Source organism: Epinephelus lanceolatus, chromosome 16 (genome assembly GCF_041903045.1).
Source record: "Epinephelus lanceolatus isolate andai-2023 chromosome 16, ASM4190304v1, whole genome shotgun sequence".
Classification (NCBI taxonomy): Eukaryota; Metazoa; Chordata; class Actinopteri; order Perciformes; family Serranidae; genus Epinephelus; species Epinephelus lanceolatus.
Window position 1 is genome coordinate 4,501,221 of NC_135749.1, and position 21,016 is coordinate 4,522,236.

General features: G+C 42.8%; 1 protein-coding gene across 3 annotated transcripts; it reads right to left on the minus strand.

Moving 5' to 3' along the window:
• Nucleotides 1-728: 728 nt before the first annotated feature.
• khdrbs1b (KH domain containing, RNA binding, signal transduction associated 1b) lies at nucleotides 729-20,503 on the minus strand. Of its 3 annotated transcripts, XR_004502212.2 has the most exons (11): nucleotides 20,076-20,503; nucleotides 17,931-18,052; nucleotides 16,640-16,756; nucleotides 16,080-16,226; nucleotides 12,456-12,589; nucleotides 10,244-10,484; nucleotides 9,742-9,809; nucleotides 9,293-9,351; nucleotides 6,948-7,136; nucleotides 4,742-4,809; nucleotides 729-812 (listed from the first exon to the last, which is right to left on the minus strand). XR_004502212.2 is itself a non-coding variant. In XM_033637455.2 (9 exons), exons 1-9 carry the CDS (start codon nucleotides 20,167-20,169, stop codon nucleotides 7,030-7,032), a joined length of 1,089 nt encoding a protein of 362 aa, XP_033493346.1. In that variant the 5' UTR covers nucleotides 20,170-20,503; the 3' UTR covers nucleotides 5,813-7,029. The 3 variants fall into 3 exon arrangements, 1 of the variants encoding a protein (XP_033493346.1); XR_004502213.2 differs by lacking the exons at nucleotides 729-812; nucleotides 4,742-4,809 and adding an exon at nucleotides 5,764-5,781; XM_033637455.2 differs by lacking the exons at nucleotides 729-812; nucleotides 4,742-4,809 and having other exon boundaries at nucleotides 5,813-7,136.
• Between the last annotated feature and the right edge of the window lie 513 nt (nucleotides 20,504-21,016).

Sequence of the window (21,016 nt, forward strand, 5' to 3'; positions counted from 1 at the left end):
GGCGTGTGTGTGTGTGTGTGTGTGTGTGTGAGCTTGCTGTGAACTCGGCCACAGTGAGATAGCGATCCACTCTCTCCGGGCATCTTTAACTCTGGAGCACTAAGTCTAATTTCACGCGGCAATAAGGCATGGATACTGAATAACACGCAGGCGGAATGTTAAGAAATCAAATACTTGAAATGCAGATGTCACACAATTCTCCGTGAATGGGTGAATACAGCTTGCCTTGCAGAAAGTAGAAGACTTTGTTTCATGTCTAATTCACGGGTTAATAGAAATTAAAAACAATTTCACAGCCTACTATAACAGGAGTGCTCATTTTATGGTAAATTAGGCTGTAACAATTACATTTGTTGAAAGAGGGGGTGGTCTGTGGGAGCTGTGTACGGCAGCATGCAATCAGCTCAGGCTTCAAGTGGGTGGCTTCACTGTTAGAAAATAATTACATGAGGATAATGTATCAATTCAATATAGACACAGAGTGTAGAAATAGTAGAAAATAGTCCACATAAAATGAGTCTCTGCTTCTTCCAGCGAGCTGAGTGTCTTGGCTGACCAGCTGCAGTCTTAGTCCTGTTCCAGTGGGAGTCTGAGCCAGCTCCTCTCCCCCGCACTTCATCAGCTGGCTCCTGTGGGTCACTTGGCAGCCGGCCACCAACTGCCCCTCCCACCCAGGAACAGAACTGGGCCGTGGGCCTGCCTTCAAACAGGGCGCCCCCCCACCCACCCCTCCAACCACACCCCCACCCCCAACCCTGAGAGCTTCGTCTGACCACCTCCTTCATGCTGAGCTGCTCCCGTGCACGGCTTCACTGCAGAGGAGACAAAAACCACAGGGGAGACATCGGGATGAGTCCACGAGGACTCACAGCACGCTGCTTCACATCACGTATCCTCCTTTACTTTACAGTGATTTAATGACAGATAAGAGGAAGTGTTTGGCAAAGAACCTCTTTTTTATCGGATTTTTAAGCAGTGGCTGTAATAATTAAAGGTCATTTTCCTGCCAAGCAGCACGGCTCTTCAAGGGTAGCAAAGCTGCATTTTGTTAAGTAAGACATAATCACTGATTTTGGATGAGTGCATTCATATTTTAATCAACAGCTAATGTGGCCATAGGTCTCAGTTTTTGGATTATTTTGCAGCAATGTCAATATAACAGCCAATGACCTATCATATCTTTGGTATTTCAAGGTTCTAAAGATGAACAGTGTTTAGATTTTATATTTAAATAGTCAAATTTGGCTCTGAGGGTGAAAACAATTTCAAACCAGCTGCTTTATTGACACAAACAGGATTTTTTAAACAGTGTCTATAAGCTGTCGTGTAGAGAACGTTCTGCAAACCACTGAGTGACCTTTAAATCAGAACACATCTCAAAATGTTCTTAAGCGCTTCATTATCAAGCTTCCCTCGACTAAACTGCCAGCAACAGTTATGTTTCTCAGAGTCTGACCACCAAGCGTTACTTCTCGAGCCTCCATTTCATTTCTTCCTGCCTTCAAGGCACAGATAGGACATCGTGAGAAATCCCTCTGACACCTCTCTCCTCCTGCTGGTTCCATTTCGGGAATCGCCAGAGTCTCGCTCCTGTTTTCCTTCTGTCAGAGAGCCTTGAGCTACGGATCCTCATTAGTCACTTTCACTGAGACCACACTGACACCGGCGACGCGCTCTCCCTCTCTCAGACTTGCTGAAGGCTAGCTCGGCCGCACACCAATTCACAGCCGCTGTCAAAAGCCAGGCGACTTACAGGAGCTGGGCAATCATCAGAATCAACCAACCTTTGAAATGCTGTGAATATCATGAACGTGCTGCTGCTGCTGCTGCATAATGTTACTGTGACTGAAATGCCCACAGGCATCTGCAGCAAAGTTTCTTGCACAATGGTCTTTTGGGAAAATGGGAAAGTTAAAAGCACCATAGCAGTGGTTTTGAATGTTTAGGACCATTACCTACAAATTGTGTATACTTCACATTACAGCTCGAGATGGCTAATCCATCACAGGGGAGAAATTTGTCAGCTTCGTTAAAGTTGGTGCTGCAAGCAGGGACTGAAAACTCTCCTCGGTGGTGATTTCAGCTGCTAAAAAGCATTATTTAGGCATTATTGGAAAACCCAAATATGTGTCTTTGTGTCTGTGCAGCAAATATGAAGCTACAACCAGCAGCCAGTGAGACTAACAACTGCAAACAGAGAAGAACAGCTAGCTCGGCTTTGTCCAAAGGTAACAGTCAAAAGACGAAGTGTAAAAACAACAATTTGCAGTTTTACAGGGAGGTACGTGACTATTTCCTGGTTGGGACCAGTTGCCAGGCAACCAGAGAAGATTCCAGGATGTTACAAGTCCTTGGTTACCTGCCTGTAAAATGATGTGACAATTTTACTCATCAATTTCAGTACGGAAGCAAGATTTTGTCACCTTTGGACAGAGCCAGGCTAGCCTTGATGCTAAGCTAAGCTAACCAGCAGCTGGCTGTGTATTTACTGTACGTGACTCACTGCAGGAACACAAATAAGTGCATTTCCCAAAATGCCAAATAAAGAGGCTGGTGTCTGGAAGCAGACGGAGATCTCAGGTGTCTGAGTGTCCGATGAATGTGCCATCAGGGAGAGACTCCAAAATGAGCTCTGCTTGCTACAGAGGCAATTAAGACTTGACAAAAAAAAATAATGGATTACATGCAAGTTTCAAGTCTATGCAAGTTGTTTCATATTATATCAATATAAATGGACACTAATGGCTGCCTGGAAGGAAGAAAAAAAAAAAAATCTTTAAAGGGATAGTTCAGATCTTTGAAGCGGGGCTTTATCCACAGTCAGTGTGTTACCTACAGTGTCTGCTGGCACGCCCCCAGTTTAGAGAAGCAGGGTGGAGTACTGACATGGAAGCTAAGCGATGTACTGCTGTAGATGGCAGCAGCAGCAAAACCTTGAATATTTTCATGGCTTTACTTTACAGTCAGACAACAATTTCCGACGACGAACTAAAGCTGTTAGATCAATCTTTTCAAAGCCAGACTCCATTGAGAAAAACAGCGATTTAACATCACTGAACACGGAGCTGCTGGTGTACCTCTGCCTCCATCAGTTAGTTTGTTTGTGTTAGTTTTTTTGACTAAAGTGTTTAAAAAGAGTTCCTTTAGATTCACTTCAAACTAACTAACTGGTCGAGTCCTCACAACACTTGCGGAGATCCAAGGGGAGAGGAGGTAGCAACACAACTCCACCTAATGGAGGCTGACGGCGCCCCAGATTCAAATGTCCAAGAACACATAATTGAAACCACAAAATATCTCCATACTGCTCGTCCGTAGTGATCCAAGTGTCCTGAAGCCCTGACATAAAAAGTTGTTTGGAGCTACAGGCTACAATGAGTTCAAATGACGTTTTTCCAAACAACTTTTTATGTCAGGGCTTCAGGACACTTGGATCACTACGGACGTGCAGTATGGAGATATTTTGTGGTTTCAATTACGTGTTCTTGGACGTTTGAATCTGGGGCGCCGTCAGCCTCCATTAGGTGGAGTTGTGTTGCTGCCCACTCTCCCCTTGGATCATCGCAAGCGTTGTGAGGACTCTAAAACTTCACCTGAGCCTCCCTCGGCATATGGGTGAGTAGATAATGGCTGAATTTTCATTTTTGGCTGCACTATCCCTTTAATAAGATCATGAAGGGGGAACTGAAGCCATTAACAGCTTCCCTGTCAAAACGGGCTGTCTGACAGAAAGGTAAATAATATAGCATACACTTTAACGGGGGTTCCCGCACATTTTCAAGGACAAAAATTCCAAACTTTTCCATGACTTTTAAAGGACCCACAATGAAGATTTTTTTCTCTTGCCCTATATGCCGGGCGTTTTTCAAACATCAGATTCAAACTCAAATTAAAAAATAATTTCATCTCGCTTGCATACAGGATGGGAGAAAACGAAAAAACTAACGTGATGTTAAAGGTAGGGTCTGGAAGATTTTCCAGTTGCTGTTTGTAAACACACATACAAATTTGGCCCCTCCTATCAGGCTCAACTCTCCCGGGTGTACGGAGCCCGGTGGTGACTCTGCAAACAGAGTCACCACCACACGAGTAGAAGCCCATAGGTGATGATTAAGCAGGATTTTATTTGTATATGTCTATATTTTGTTTTGTTTGGAAAATCCTCCAGATCCTACCTTTAAACAAAACGTAACACATCAGCACTTACTATAGCTATGTTATGTCAATAGCTAAATAAAATACATTTCTGTTACGTTAGATGACGTGTACCAATCCACAGAAAACTATCGTAACAATTTCTTTATAAACAACAAAACTTTCAATGATTTTTACTAATTCAATGACTTTTCCTGGCCTGGAGAACGTGACTGTGAAACTTGCGATGACTTTCCAGATTTTCTATGACCACTGGAACCCTGTTTAACTGACTGACTGACTTTTTAGCTCGGACTTTTACAAGTAGCTGGAATAAATTTCGTTGCTGCCCTCGTCCACAGCAGTATGTTTCTCAGCTTCCCTGTCTGTACTCCAGCCTGCCTCTCAAAACTGGGGGGGTTGACCGACATCTACCGTATGTAACTACGGATAAGAACCTCATATATTCCCACTTCCAAAAATCCGACCTATCCCTTTAAGCTTGCCGTCGGTAAAGAGGAAAACATTTGCCGTGAGTTGCTGCGCTGAAGCATGCAGAAAGCAGGAGTATGACTCTTGGAAACAGAAATAGGTGCGGCGGACCAACCTGAGGTTTGTACGGTCTCACTTCAGCAGACTGTCAGTCTCCGGGCACTCAGTGACCGATAGCTGTGCCTGAAGGAAGGACAAAGCCCAAATCAATACCCTGTCTAAAAAAACTGGGAGAAACTTGAGACAGATCATGCAATGTCTACAGGAGAAGATATGCTCATGCAACTCAAGCTTTCTTTTTTTGGATAACTTTGTACAGGCAGAACATTTTAAATATTACAGTAAGCAACCTTTACACAGCAAATAAAAAAAGTAACAGCAGCTCAACTGTACAGAAGATATTGACACAGATTTGGCTTTGTTCATTTTAGCAAGAGTTGCATTAACACTATTCTAATAGATTTTGTTAGTACACAGAACAGTTATTTTGGTACATAAAATCCACTACTGTATGATATTGGAAGTTACGTTTGTCTTACTTTTGAGGTGATTCTTTTTTGTTGCCATGACTGTAATGATATTTTAAGAAACTGTACGCATTTACCAGCAAGTTTATGTCAATGGATAAACACACTACGAAATTAAACATTTAGGGTTAGGTTACCTTTACAGTGGAGTTCTCTAGGTTATAACCATCCTCTCCATTGCACTGCCATTACTCTGTACTAAAGTAGCCATCGCGCCAGCGTCATTCATGACAATGAAGCCTAGACCTGAATGGTGGTTTGAATTCAGTTAATTTTCAGATGCTATGAAAGCAATTCTCATTAACGATTACGACCACAGGTAAGAGGATTGAAAAAGTCTTATACATACCCAGGCATTCAATGCTTTAGAACTCTATACACATTAGGAAGCTATCCAGGTTATTTTAGAGGTCTTACCTCTGGGTCCTTTTTAAAAAGTATAGAAAGAGAGAGAAAGAATAAGTTGTGCTCTTTTGATAATCAATCAAGACATCATTTAGTAGGGTTAAAGTCTTCAGACGTCAATACATTCATTTAGATTTAAAATGCGCTTTTGAATGAGAAACAAAGGAAAACACCTACATCTGACTGCTGAAGGTTGTTTAAAAAAGGCCATTTCAGAATTTTACTAGGACAGGAAACAAATAAAGCAAGTTAAGTTTCATAAAAAACAAACTAAGCTTTATTGACAAACTGCTGCAAAACATCTTTTGGACAGATTTAGTAACCTATTTAGGCAAGCTTACACATGTAGCATAATGCATTTTATGGAGAGGGTACAGATACTAGTGGCAGAATAAGTACAGTTAGGATGTTTTAAAATATGTACAAGAGTTCGGATTGAGCTGCAGGATCCCTTCTCTGTAGAAAGAGAAGACCCATGTGGAGATTTTTGTCCCAATCCTTCTTTGTGTACTTTGTGCATGCAGTTTATAGAGAATCAGATCACAAAATGAAGACCTGAACTGTCGTTAGCATAACACGAGGCCGTCTCTCGGCCGTGTGCTCATTAAACAAACATTTTGTCTTCAGAGTCTTAAAATTAATTTTTAACATGTATAACAAATTGAGGATATGAGGACAGTCCATCTCAACAGTGTCTATTAGGGCTATATTTCAAAACTCTAAGTACAATGACAAATATTGCTGCCTAAGTCTAAATGGACAACGTTTTAGAACTATTTAAAAACAAACCATCATCAAGAATGAATTGTACTGATTCCATTAACATTGATTCTTTAACCTTCACTTAATTTAAGATTGTTTTTTTGTTTCTATATTACATAATTGAAAGTTTAAAAGGTCTTTTATTTGGCTATATTAACAGAATTTTGAAATGTAGCCTAAATGGGAATCTGCAACTGACCCTCGACAGATTCTTTGTATTTAAAAACAATTAAAATGGATTCCTTAGACAAGTGGGTAATGAGCCACTAATTCCACTAGAAATGACTACTCCCAAACAGTAAAAAAAATTAAAGATCAACAATGCAAAAAAAGCCAGAGGGGGGTAAAAAGGGTCAGAGAAAAAAATACAGCAAAATAAATTAAAATTCAAATGAAAAAGAACAAAAGAAGGACGCCAACTTCTCATCGCTAACCCGTCTAATTGGGGGTTGGTGGCTGGTTGGTTAGGTGGTTGGTTGGTTGGTTGGTGCGACAGAGTAGGGGGTCGGGGGAGGGGGTTTGCGGTCAAATCTCAAAAACCAGTTCCGATTTTCAGTTCCCAATTTGCTCTCTCGTATAAAGTCCAGTGAAGGAAAAGACCAAACCAAAGACAAAACGGACAATTACTTTTGTCGGGCTGCTTAAAGCGAGAGCTGCCGTGGTAGACAGGCGGTAGTCAGGGCGACACATTAAGGGTGGTGAGTCCGCTTCAGTACTGTCGGTATGGGTGCTCCCGGTAAGGCGTCTTGGCACCTCTGGAGGGGGGTGGGGCCTTCCCTGCGGCTGGTCGCTGGGTCCCGTTCCAGTCATCCTGGCCTGCAGAGAACACACACAAAAAATACTATTAGATATCGATTCAAACCACTTCAACTTTTATTACACAAAACGATTTGGGTCAGTGGACTTTAAAGGGACACTGTGAAGTTTCCTTGTTCATAAAATTTACATTCAGTGGTTCTCACCAAAATATATTGTGTGTATCCTTGTTGAAGAAATGGGTTGGAATAAAATGAAACCAATGGCAGGACTGTTTATGGCATCACCCAACACAAGTAAAACAGAGATGGTCACTTTTAGTGGTCAAAACCTACAGGGAACCTTTAAAGGGACAGTCCACCCCCTAAAATCCATATCTTTCCTCTCACCTGTAGTGCTGTTTATCAGTCTAGACTGTTTTGGTGTGAGCTGCCGAGTGTTGCAGATATCGGCCATAGAGATGTCTGCCTTTTCTCCAATGTAATGAAACTAAATGGCACTCAGCTTGTGGTGCTCAAAGCAGCAAAAACAGCAATGCCTCTTTCCAGAAATCATGACCTGGTCACTCAAGATAATCCACAGACTGAACCACACCCACTAGCCGTATCACCGCGCAGAAGGAAGCATGCATCTACTCATGGACGAGAGGCTCAAGCTTGTTATAGTGCTAGATATAAACACAGGGTTCCCACAAATTGTCATGAACAATTTTAAAACTTTTCCATGACTTTTCAAGGACCCATGATAAAAAAAAAAATCCTGCCCCACTTGCCCTGCGTTTTTCAAAGATTCAGACTCTATTCAAACATAATTTCAGCCAGCTAACATACATGACGGGAGAGAAAGAACATGGGGAGAAAATGATGACACATACGTGATAGTAAACAAAATGTTGTCACACACTGACACATATTAGGGCTATGTCACGTGTCAACAGCTCCAGAAAATAAATTTGCTGTTTTGTTACATTACTAGGGCTGCAACGATCGACTATTAAAATAATCGGTGACTATTTTAGTAGTCGACTAATCGGTTTGAATCATTTTTCATAGAAAAGTACTATAAAAGTACGCAAAATACTCTTATTGCAGCTTCTCACGTTCAAATATTGGCAGCTTTACACACTCTCCCATGACGGTGAACTAAAACCCTTTGTGAGTACGAAACAAAACATGAGGTGACATCATTTTGGGGTTTGGGAGAGACAGACTGACATTTTTCAACATTTTAACACATTTTTTGATAAAATGATTAGTCGACTAATCCAAGAAATAATCGACTGATTAATCGACAATAAAAATAATCATTAGTTGCAGCCCTATACATGGAAGGTTATCCACAAAAGATTACCCCACACACGTATTTCCAAGACTTTTAATGATTTCTCGTAATTCCATGGCTTTTCCAGGCAGGTTTTCCAACCCTGTAAACATTCATAGCGTCCTCCTCGGCTGAGCTGTAACATTAGTTAGCTCAGTGGTGCTAGGTGAGCTGGCAGTAGATGCACACTTGCTTCTGCGCAGTGATACAGTTGTTGGGTGTAGTTTGCTAGAAAGAAAATAGTTCCTACATGAAACTGCTCACAACAAGGTCTGTGGATTATCTTGAGTAACCAGGTCATGATTTCTGGAAAGACATATTGCTGTTAAGTTTTTCAAACTTATTTTTTGGCGCTTTGAGCACCACAAGCCGAGTGCCATCTAGTTCCATTATATTTGAGAGAAGGCAGGCATCTCTACGGCTGATATCTCCAACACTCTGCAACTCACACCAAAACTATCTAGACTGATAAACAGCTCTACAGGTGAGAGGAAAAATATGTGTTTTATATTTTGGGGTGGACTGTCCCTTTAAAGTTACCAGTCAGTGGCTTTAACTTTGAAATCGGACATCATTTTGACCGGTTATCCTTAAAATCATTTTAAATCCTGCTCTAATAAGATCAGTGTGATGGGCTGTTGATATTTTTAGACCTGAATCTGACAAATTCTGGAAACATTATGCAAATCAGTCAACCAATCAATAAATAAAAATGTATTCATTCCACTGCGTAGGGAAATAAGGCATACGACACAACTAGAAAATAAAAATACAAAAAAAAAAACAATTAAAAATAAAGTTTTTTGCTAACTTTTTTGAGCGCACTTTTTAATTCAGCATCTCTTTAACTATAAATGAGGTCATCCTTGTTGACAGTGAATAAAGTTTCTCCTCACCATATGACTCATATGACTCTGTGGTCTCTCCATGTCCGTAGTCGTAGTACTCTGGCTCTCTGATGGTCAAAAACAGGGAGAGAAGAAGAAGAAAAAGAAGAAGAAGAAGAAGAAGAAGAAGAAGAAGAAGGAAAAACATCACTTTTAATCTTTGAAAAACTTCAAGTAGCTGCTGACTGTAATGTCTAGGGGGATGATAATTGGCTTCCATGAATAAGATCAAAGCTTGGCTCTGTAGCATGAAACATCTTAGTCCCGGCTGGTTCTCCTAAATAACACCGCCATCCAAAGCGTGAAACATGAAGTACCATCAGCGCTGAATTTGTGCAGAGTGGCTAAAAAGTGTTTCTGCTGCTCTCAAATTCCTCTGAGTGAAACTAGCAACTAGGCAACGTGTGTGCACTTTGTGAGGAGCAGGTGAAAACCAAAGAGACGTCTGAATCACTCACGCCTGCGGCTGACTGTAATAGCTGTCGTATGACTCGTAGGCCGTGTCTGTGTAGCTCTCATCGTAGCCCTGGAGAGGGGAGGAAACAGAGACACAGAGTGAGACATCGGGAGAGGCTTGTTCATGAATCATGAATGTCAAGATGTCCCCAAAGTACTACACTTGTACTAAAGCAGACACGCTCCCCTTATGTCTCGAGCATCCGAAATCACTTGTTTCTGTGTTGACGGACGAGGAGCTCAAAGCTAACAGAGCGCCAAGAACAGTCTGATTCAGAGGAGACACGAGTGGTGAGGTCAGATTCAGCCACGTCAAATCTGACGCAGTCACGTTCCACAGATAAACTCATCTTTTGGCTGTTGCACTACTTACTCCTCACAGTTCTCACCTTCTCCTGATTAAACTTGTTTGAATGATAAAAACATGAATAACTGTGCTGAGGACGTCCACATACAAACTAAATGGATAAACTAAACCGACCCTCCTCTGCGTCTTGTTCTTACATATTCCTCGTAGCTCTCAGCAGCTGCAGCAGGTGTGTGCTGGTGGGGGGGTGGATGCGCCATCCTCTGGGGGGGTCCGGCGGCTGGGGGTCTGGCACGCGGTGCTGAGGCTCCCCTGGCAGGCGCTGCTGGGGGTCCTCCTCGGCCTGCTGGGACGCCTCTCACGGCACCACCTCTGGCTGGGCCGCCTCGAGCCACACCTCCCCTGGCAGGAGCACCGCGAGGAGGCATTCCCCTCCCCCTGGAGAAGAGAACACTGAGTTTATACGGTGTTTCACTTGAAGGAAAAGTTCTACATTGTAGGAACTTGTTCACTGCTTATTCACTTTGTTGCCAAGAGTTAGACGAAAAGATCGCTATCACTCTTATGCCTCTGTATGAAGCTAAACTAGCTTAGCTTAGCATAAAGAAACAAATTGAAAACAACTTCACCCGATCTGTCCGAGGGCAACAAAATCAGTTACATCTCCTGTGTTTCAATAACACGTTTATTAGGGCTGGAGTTATTTGTATACTTGTGTGCCAATTCAATACGTATTTTGAATATTTAAGTGCTATGATATTATGATTTTTTGTTCACAATTTTAACACTAGACCCTGGGGAAAAGTTGAATCATACACTTCTAAAGACTTTATATCACGAGACATATCCCCAGAAACAATGCACATCACAAGTCCGTCTTTCTGTCTGATATTTCAGCAGGATCATATACTGCATAGAAAAGTGTAAAATAAGCTAATTACTGTTTCTATGGTCTTATTATTAACTATTTCATTCCATTAAGCACGTTGTAACCTTGCTCTGTGAGAAGTGCCTCATAAAAAAAACTTCACTTACTTACTAAAATGTAAACTACATGTACAAGGAAGTAAATTTAAAGTGGTACATTTAGCCGTCCCTGCTCATAGAGCACACAGTGGTTTCCATACATTGAATTATCTGTGGTGCTTGCAAAAATATCAACACGCACTGCCACTGATTTCTTTATTTAATTTTTGTTTTTTATTTTTGATTATTAGTATTTACAATGAGTATAATCTTGTTCGGTTGTAGAGGTGCACTCAGTGCATTGATTTGCTCCCCCCTTTCTGTTTATCAGACCACAAATGAGACAAGAATTAACCAGTTCGCCACCCCGCAGTCCCGCTGACTGGAGACAGGAGGAGACTGGGCGGAGGCTCTGGAGATGGACTCAGCAGCAGCTGCAGCAACTTGCATTCAGCCAGCACAAACCCGTGTGCTGGGGTTCATAGCGGGCTGGGTCTAACATGTGTACTGGCAGCAACAGAAAGTTTGCGCCGGGCTAGCTAAATCTGAGTTGCTATTCAAGCAGCTGAAAGTCTGTCGTCGGACCGTTTGCTGTTTGCTGCTTTCTCGGTTTGAGGAAGCGCTTCTTCCTCCTTCCGCATTTGAATTAAATAGATTTATGCATTAAAAAAATCAATTAAAAAAAAAAAAGTAGAAAAAAAATAAGTGAATCTATTTTTCCTCCACCTCTAATGTTTCTTAGAGAGCTGTCAAGTTGCTGGCAGGTGGAATTTGTAACAGAGTTGAACTGGCTGTTCCCCTGTTTTCAGTCTTTGTGATAAGCTAAGCTAACGGCCTACTAGCTCCAGCTATGACACACCATACAGATCTGCGAGTGGTGTTGAGCCTCTTATCTAACTTGCAGCAAAATAGCAAGTAGGCTTTTTTGCCAAAATATCAAGCTTTTTTCAACATTTTTTTATTTTAACACATTTGTACCACATGATCCTTCACATTTGTACCCAAGAAACAAAACGTGAAGGAACAATTTAGGGACCTTTGGGGTGTTTTGTGGCCAGAGACTGATTTAGATTCCTTGATATTTCTTTAACTCACAGTTAAAGCTGTTTCTCCTAACGGTAAGTACCATGTTCTCAGCGAATCAGAAGTATCTTAAGTCAAAGATGCTTCCATAAAATGTTCCTCAGCATAAATACACCGAAAACTGCACAATTAAATATAATTCTGCCTCCAGCCTTGCTCAGCATTTTCATTCATACATACATACATATATATATATATATATATATATATATATATATATATATATATATATATATATATATGGTAGTGAATGAACAACAGTGTCTTTGTATTTCTTCAGTGACCTAGCAGCTGTTACATGAGAAACTCAGTGTGTGTGTGTGTGTGTGTGTGTGCGCGTGTGCATGCATTTCCACACACCTGTGTGCTCCACCAGGAGGGACTCCGCGGCCCCTGACCGGAGGGCCCCCTCGGACTCTGGCTCCATGCTCCTGGCCTCCGTTCAGGTAGCTCATCTCCATGAACTGCTCTTGGCAGATATCATCCATCATATCCTACACACACACACACACACACACACACACACACACAGAGGAAGAAAATAAAAAGAGGAGAGAGGGGGTGAGAAACAGGAGCACATGACATGGGAAAGTGAAGGTGCAGTGAAGAACGAACGATGAATAGAGGAGTGAAACACAATTACAGCGCTGCTCGCAACACAGCATCCTCCTAATGGCTAACAGAGCGAGTGGAAGAAAAAGTCTCGGTGACTCAGTGTTAAAGAGAAGGGGGTAGGGGGGGTCGTGGATGTGGGAGGTTGGAAAGCATCCATCCACACTCGCTGCCTTCCTGTGCCTCTCAGTCATGCACAAAATGTAAATCACTTCTCCCTGCACTTCTTGACAAGTCTGGTGTGACTGCATCAACGGTTACCTTATTCCAGCCCCGGAAAAAAACAATAAGTTGGGCTGGATTAGTGAGGCTGCCTGTCTGAGCAGCACAAATCCCGCAACACGATCCACCGCCTTTCTCTGGGGAGCAATCTCGAGGGCTGCACCGTGACCCAATCAATTCTTTCTCATAAATCAGTCCCTGGAATGGTGACCGAGCTCTAATGATGGTGAAAAAGAAGGTGGGTGCTACAATATGCAGCGCAGACAGCAGCTTTCAATTTATCTGCAGCAAAAAAGCAAACACAAGCCACTTGACTGATTACAAATTCATCTCAGGCGGGGAGCCGTGTGACTGCAGCTGCATTTAACAAGCCGCTGTGGTGACATGTCTTTACCCGTCAAGGTGTTTAGATTAATTAAGCTTCTTTAGACTTTGCATACTACAGAAAATATAAAGAAGAAGAGTGTCAGTGTCGAGAACTAAAAGGATCCGCGAGCTCTTCAAAGGGATCAAGGCTACGCTTTTTGCATTTACATTAAAAGACATATACGGATATTAAAAAGATGAGGAAGAACAAAAGAGTCGAAGCCTTCTGGAATACCTGAGGAGGAGTACAGGTGATACATAAAACATTTCACCAACAAATCACATCCACCCATTTTCTGAGTCATTTATTAAATATAGCGCAGCTCCAAATGGAGGCCGTCAAGCCTGACAGATTAGGGCCTTAAATTGTAGCGACAGGTTCTGCAGGGAACGGCTTTTTACATAACGCTGCAATACCAACATCACGACTGGTTCATCAGCCCATTCATCTTGCCTTTGATCCGAATGATTCTTTCTTCTATAGCACCCCGCACACTAATTAAAAAATGTGGGCATCTACTGGCCTGCTCTGGCACGAGCCATTGTTAGAGCGCTGTGGGTTTCAGCCGGGCTCGGCAGCAGACCGGGTTGGCCCGCGCTCAAGAATCTCTCAGCACAAAACTAATAAAGTAAGCGTGGGCCGCACCGGGTGAATTCTGCCACATATCTGTCTGGGAGCTCCACATCTCCAAGCTGATTCTCTTCGCTCCCTAATGAATGGGACTCAGGTAGAGACACAGTGATGGACAGACATGGAGGAGAGTGAGATGAAGGGGTGACCTGCCGACACAGTCCAAACGACCTGATTCGTCCCAATAAGCTGCTTTACGTTACGTTGCTTTCTTTAGTTACACGCTGCGACTTGCTCCACCTCTCTGAGAGGCCCGCCGTCAGTCAATTACCAAGGAACACTTTCAGCGGGGTTTCTCAACCTTTTTCAATCTTTTCCCCAATTTCAGCTCCTCAGTTGTGACGATTTGGTGTTTTTCTTTGTCCTTTGTGAAAGTGATTCAATCGTTTTCAAGGTTTAGGCTGCTGATGAGACAAACTATCTGAACACATCAGCTTTGGGATTAAAGCTACAGCTGGTAACGTTTATGAAAATAACTTTATCACTTTATTCTGAAAGAACATGAGACAGTGTGGAAAAAATCATGTCCCTGCTCCTCTTTCTATCTGCTAGAATCCACTGCGGCAAATTGACAACAACCAATCAGAGCCGAGGAGCCACTAACCCACTGTCGGTCACTGCTCGTTAACCGCGTTCAAACTGCTGATCAAATCTGTATAAATCTGTGTAAAATGACAAAGTGACACAGCTGCCATGTTGGAAACAACTGCCCGGAGTGCTAAGCACCGCCCACCAGCCGGACCAACTCTCTCATTTTACAGTTCAACAGTCACTAAAATCTGTTTCTGAAACATGTGAGGTGAGAAATATGCGACTCAGTGACAGAATCTTGATTCATACTTGATGAGCGCTGCCTCGTTTGACAGTTTGACCGCAGTTCCCGATCAGCGACTGACATGACTGACAGCTGCATTAGAGACTTTTCCGCTCTGATTGGTTGTTTTCGTTCATGTGCGGTGAGGCCATAGAGGCGCTACAAGATAATAGAGTAGGCAGAGGAATATAGTTTTTTTTTTTTTTTTCCTTACAGATTATCTGTCTCACATAGTGCTGTGTGAATACAGTGACAGTTATTAACTATGGCTTTAAGGCCACTGTAAGAGGCATTTTTTGCAGTAATCAAATTAATATTTTATAAACCAAACAATTAATAGAGAAAATATTGGGCTAATGAGAGTTCAATTTGTAGGATTAAGTTGAGAACTCGTCAGAAAATTTGCCGACAGAAAATAAAACAAATCTAATTTCAACCATTTTCTTCAATTAGAAATTCAAAATTTTCCTGCTACAGTTTTACAAATGAAAGATCTGTCAATATTGTTGACATTTTTAAGTGTAAATGATTAATGGAATACATAATCAGCTATTTAATTAATGACAAAAAATAACTCTTAGATAGGGCTGGGTAATATATAAATATTATAACGATATCGTGATATGAGACTAGATGTTATCAAAGGCTGCACCATATGCCAAAAAAAATTAAAAATCTTGTCGTGATTATTCTGACAGTTAAAGTGTTTGTGATATACGTTGCAATTTCAGTGGGAACAGTAATTTTTGCATTTAATTTTCACTGACAATATTATAAAAATGACGATGACGTGATTTTCTCTGAGGTCGTTACCAGACGAGCGCGTTCCCTTACATCTGGAATTAATTTGCAGGCTGGTGCATCTCTGTAACACCACAATACTTTATTAATAATGGTATGTTGTGACACATTTTACCTTAATCAAAAAATGCAGCTGCTGCAATTTGGATATTTTGCCGGGTCATATTGCAGTTTTGTTAATATTTTGATTAATTGTCGAGCTGTAATATCGTCTTAGATTTTTGATATCGTGATACTGTGTTGTGTTTTTCTGGTTTTAAAGGCTGTATTATTGATGTGATTTTCTAAACTTAACAGACTGTTTTGGTTGTTCTATTTTTTGCCTTTACCCACTCAGTCCTTATATCCACATTACTGATGATTATTTATCAAAAATCTCATTGTGTAAATATTTTGAGGAAGCACCAATACTCAACCCCAGAATAGCTGCAATATTGATATCAAGGTTTTTGGTCAAAAATATTGCAGCTATTCTCGATTTTCTCCTCTGTTAAATGCAGCACTCAGAAGCACATCAATGCAGCAAAGTCAGACTCACAGGAAACAGGAACTTCTTGACTTCCTCCATGGCGTGTGCCATGCGCAAGTAGGCCTCCGGCACGGGGGCAAACACCTCGATGAATACGTGCAGCTCCATGGACAAGTGGGCATATTTGGGCTCTCCGCCTTTCCTCAGCCCCTCCTCCTGAGACAAGGGCAACATCACACACGGTCAGGGAGTCAACGAGAGCATGCGGCGAACTTGAAAATGAAATGAATTATGCAGGAAGTAATCGCATTTCACCCGCCTCAGAGGGCAGCGAGCATAGGTGTGGTATTCCCTTCCTTTATATAGCTTAATAATTACATCAGAGTGGTGGATAATAGGTTTAGCGGGATATCCTGAAGATTCCTGGAACAGATGTGCAGAGCGTGGATGCCCTTGGCTTTACGTTTACGTTCACCTGAGCTATCCTGCCAGTTGACGCCATCTGGGCTCGCTGCCTGACATCCCTCTCAAGTACAGGCCAGATGTGTTATGGCTTCAGGTACCCTTCTCACAGGTGTGTAACACCAGATGTGTGTATGTGTCTGTGTGTGTGAGAGAGAGTGTTTTACCTTGGATTTGTCTCTCATGGATCCTTTGCCCAGCACAGAGATCTTGGCTCCGGTCTCTTCCTGCAGACGCTTGATTGTATTGCCCTGAGGTCCCAAAATCTTCCCCACGAAATTGAACTAATAGCAAAACAAAGCAGGAGAAAATTAGCCTGACAATCAAAGCAGAGGTGAGTTTAATACCAAGAGAGTGAAGGAGCAATCACTGTCAGGGGTCCTGTTGCACACACTGCAGCCTTAAGTAGTAGATTTAGCAGAGAGGGTCGATACGAGCCCCTGAGGGCTGGAACACCGTCAGTTGCTATTCACCACAATCATCCGAGCACTGAGCCAGAACCAAGTCGTGATCAAAACCTGCTATCTTTACCTCCTCACTCTTGGAGCAGAGTGATTACCATGTGTATATGATGTGTCCTACAATTAGCTGTCATTGCTAAACACATTTAGCAAAGTGTTGCCCCCAAGGAAGCAATTCCTCCTGGAGCTGTAAAAGCAGCTTTTGTAATCTGAAACCACTCATTAGCTTTGTCATCCCTGACACCGCCTGACTGATGTACCGACTAAAACTAAATCTGGCAAACTAAGACAGGCTTCTAAAGATCAGAAGGCTGCCTTAGCCGGCAGACCAGACTCCTACATCATATTGATCTGATGCTCCAGATGGGGCCGTGTCTATACATCTTATTCTTGTTAAAATCTTAAAGAAGCGGCGTCTCCCAACTTTCGTCAATATCAGAAGGCAAGCCGAATCCTTAAAGTTACACAACAGGCTTTAGACAGCTGCCATATAAACTTTAGGTGACTCCAACTGATGCAAATAAATTCAACAACATGCAAATGAAGAATTATGCAACTGGCAATGTGCTCTGTGAGTTTTACAGGACAGTTTATGCCCTCGCAGGCCTTCTCCAACGTCATAAACCACCTGAAAATCAATGTAGCCAAATATGTGAGCCAGATATAGATTGAACTGCTATGGATGAATACACCTGAGGTTATATGATAAAGCCAAGTAAGACTTCACTCTACAGACTGAATCTCCTCTGCAATATAGAGCCATCCTACCCAGAGTTACATTAACATTTTGATCTTTTTTTAAAACACGCCGGTATCGGCTGTAATTATACTCGAGGGCGTAAAGATCAAGGTTGAGAGGAGTAATTTGAGACTCCAAAGTAACCCCATGGCTTTGTGTAATTGAAACCCGGCTGCAGGATAAATTAAATCAAGGGGGTTCACGGGGGAGAGAAAAAAGAGGACAGAAGAAGAAGGGGAGAGAAAGACAGGGGCTCACCTTCGGGTACTGTTTGACAGGTATGAGCACTCGTTCCTTAAGTTTGATGTTCTTTGTTGTGAAAAGGTCCAGGTATGCTTCTGCCTCCTTTTTGGTCTCGCCTTTCTGGATTCTATCAATTTCTAGAAGGGGAGAGGCAGCTGGGTTCAGGCAAACAGGATTCACAGTACATCTCAGTAATGAGGAGCATTTTTCTGCACTTACATGATTAAGAAAGTATTGACTTAGAGATTTGCAGGTCACACGCTGTCAGTGTCTGAGTTCAAACTTTGCAAAATTCAGTTGAAAATCATCCTATTTTTAGACACATAAGTTACATTTAGCAGCTGTTCCAACTGCAGCTCGACAGATCCCAGACATCTAAGAAACACTTTTGCTTTTCAGGCTAATTTTAACTGAGACAACTTGACATCTTGTGACTGACATCAGTGTTTACTGAATGCTAAACAGTGGCGCCTCCAGATAAATACAAGATAATGAGGGAGTATATGTGAGAGCAACGTCTTGTGAATGTGTCAACATCTTGAATAGAGCTAAAACAGTTAATCCAATTAACAGACTTTGATTAGCAATTAATTGTTTCAGCCATTTTTCACACCAACAGAGTCTGCATGCATCTCCTCTGATGTGAGATTGTGTTGCTTTATTTAATGGGGAACAGAACAGAGTATTTTGGGGTGTTGCACTGCTGAGCAGACAAAATAAGACACGTGAAGACATCACCTCTGCGAGCTAACCTAAAGAATCAAAAATACTGTCAGAATCATCAGTGATCCTGAATCTTCCACACCACAGTACAGAATATTCAGTTTTCACAGCTACGTTTTTTTTTAAGCCATCAGCTCTTCCCTCTGTCGCCTCGTCCATGTGGCACAGCACCTAAAGTCTCCAGCACCCATAACACCATCACAGCTCTTCATCTCAAACCACCTCCTCACTCCTGGCCATGACAGCTCCGGAGCCTGCGATGTGCAAACATGTCAGCTGCACCGCAGTCCACCAGCTGCAGATGGAGGCAGCCTCAGTGGATGTCAAACCTTTGTCTTTTTGCATCACTTTCATTTTCAGACACTACATTATACACGTCCTGTTAGACAAACAGACCAGCTTAACCTGCACACCAGGCACCTGAGACTCTTGCATATAAGAAGCAGCTCGCAGGAGAACAATCTCTGGGAGAGCACATGGGCAATGAAACAAAATAATCTCTCAACTAGCAGATCTATCGCACCCAGCAGCTATCCCATAATATCCTAATGATGTTTGTGTATTTTCATTTTCTGTAGCAGCTCCTGTGAAGATTTGTGCTGCTCAGTAGTGACTTTATTGCTGTCTTATGGCACCTCCGGGTACATTATCTTACAGCATCACTGTATTATAACAGGTCATATTCTGTGATGGTGCTGCCCTCCAAAAATGTATACAGAAAATATTAATATAGAAGAAGACATGTTCTCAGAGCTGGGTGACGACCACAGGGAAATAACTGATACCACAGGCAGTCTTTTCTTTGGTCCCCTCTCCTGCACAGCTACAGGACAGCAGCCCGGAGACAGCGGCACTTGAAGGTCTCTGTCACCGCCAAGAGGCCGCCGCGTCTCGGCTCTAAAGTGGCGAGGTGACCCGAGTTACGGAGAGTGGCGCACATCTCTGAGATGCTGCGCAACACACCTACCACACAACGAGCTCAACAGGGGCCCGTCAGAGACAACACCTCGTCCGGGAAAGAGTCCGAGTTTTTAAGTTGACACTGCGCGCGAGCACCGACACTTAAAGCAAACATGTTATTGCGTCGCAGCTGCGCGAGAGGAAGCGGAAATTATAGAGATGATTATTTGAAAGTGTGTCTCCCTCTGTGGTGCTTTAAAGGCTCTGGGCTATTTATAGTCTCATTATGTATTATCTAATGACCCCCACATGCCTCACACACACACACACACACACACACACATACATATTCCTGTCACTGACGTATACAAGCGGTGTTTCTGCCGCGGTTAACGGGGCACTCCGCGTCCCGTCCGCACACACATGGCACCGTGCAGGTGCGCGTTTATTTGGGTGCGTTCACGAGCCGAATGGCGCCGCTCTGCAACTCACGAGCACACCCTGAAAGACAAAACGATAAACAGCATATAACTTTACCTGCGTTTAAAAGTTTCATGGCGTGCGTAAACGACGAGTCCAGGCTGTCCTTCTCCGCCAGCAGCTCGGGGAGATATTTTTCGTCGTTCTCCATTTTGAGTTTAGACAGAAGAGGGGAGTCAGTTTCGGTGCAACAAAAAAAAAAAGCGTGAAAAAAGCCCAACAATAATAGAAAAAGAAGTAGTCCAGTTATGTAACTACGGAGTGCCGCGTATCCTCTGTGCGGACGGCGCTTTGCATGTGGCTACCGGGCGTTTCTGCGACGGACGGGTCCGCTGTACTTGGAGTCAGTGATGCTCTCCCCAGCTGGCTGGTTCCCTCTTCTCAGCAGCGCTGACTGGATGGAAATGGGAGAACAAAAGCTGTGAGAGACGGGTAGAATAGTGATCCTACTCAAGCCGGCGGAAGTGAGCTCAGAAGGACGTAGTTCTCCGGACTGACGCCGCCTACTGTGTGCTGTGTTGATGCGCGCCGCCTCCAGGAGCGATAATCCCAATATCAGATTGTCAGTTCTGGTATGGGTGTGCCCCTGGACGGTGAGGTACTGGTAGAATAAAAGGTCCAGACTGATAGAAGAGACGCCCCACCAGTGGGATCACTTTGCTCTGAGGGGGACTCATGTGGAAAGGTGTGTGTAGACTGCAGGTGTATCCAGTGGTGTAGTGGTGCTTGATGAGGTGGGTTTAACCTCCCATACATCCCAGTGTCTTTTTGGCTTTCTGGAAAACAATGTGGGTATACCCCATATACCCGTGTATACTCCCCGCTGCAGCACTGGGTGTATCAGAGCCAGAGGTGCCTGAGTGGACTGATCAATGATAGGTATCTTTGCTGTGATGTCCATAGAGTTTTCTAGAATTAAAGGGGTTAAGGCAATGGACATCCGGTGAAACATGGATTTCATTTTTTGTCAACTAGATAGATAGATAGATAGATAGATA

Bases quoted from the DNA above. Each gene is read 5' to 3' on its own strand.
- khdrbs1b (XM_033637455.2), bottom strand. From the start codon at position 20,169: ATGGAGAACGACGAAAAATATCTCCCCGAGCTGCTGGCGGAGAAGGAC. The intron at 16,227-16,639 runs GTAAAACACTCT...CCCTTGTCTCAG, and splicing joins CCATGAGAGACAAATCCAAG to GAGGAGGGGCTGAGGAAAGG. The intron at 7,137-9,292 runs GTGAGGAGAAAC...TGTTCTCTGCAG, and splicing joins AGAGTCATATGAGTCATATG to GCCAGGATGACTGGAACGGG.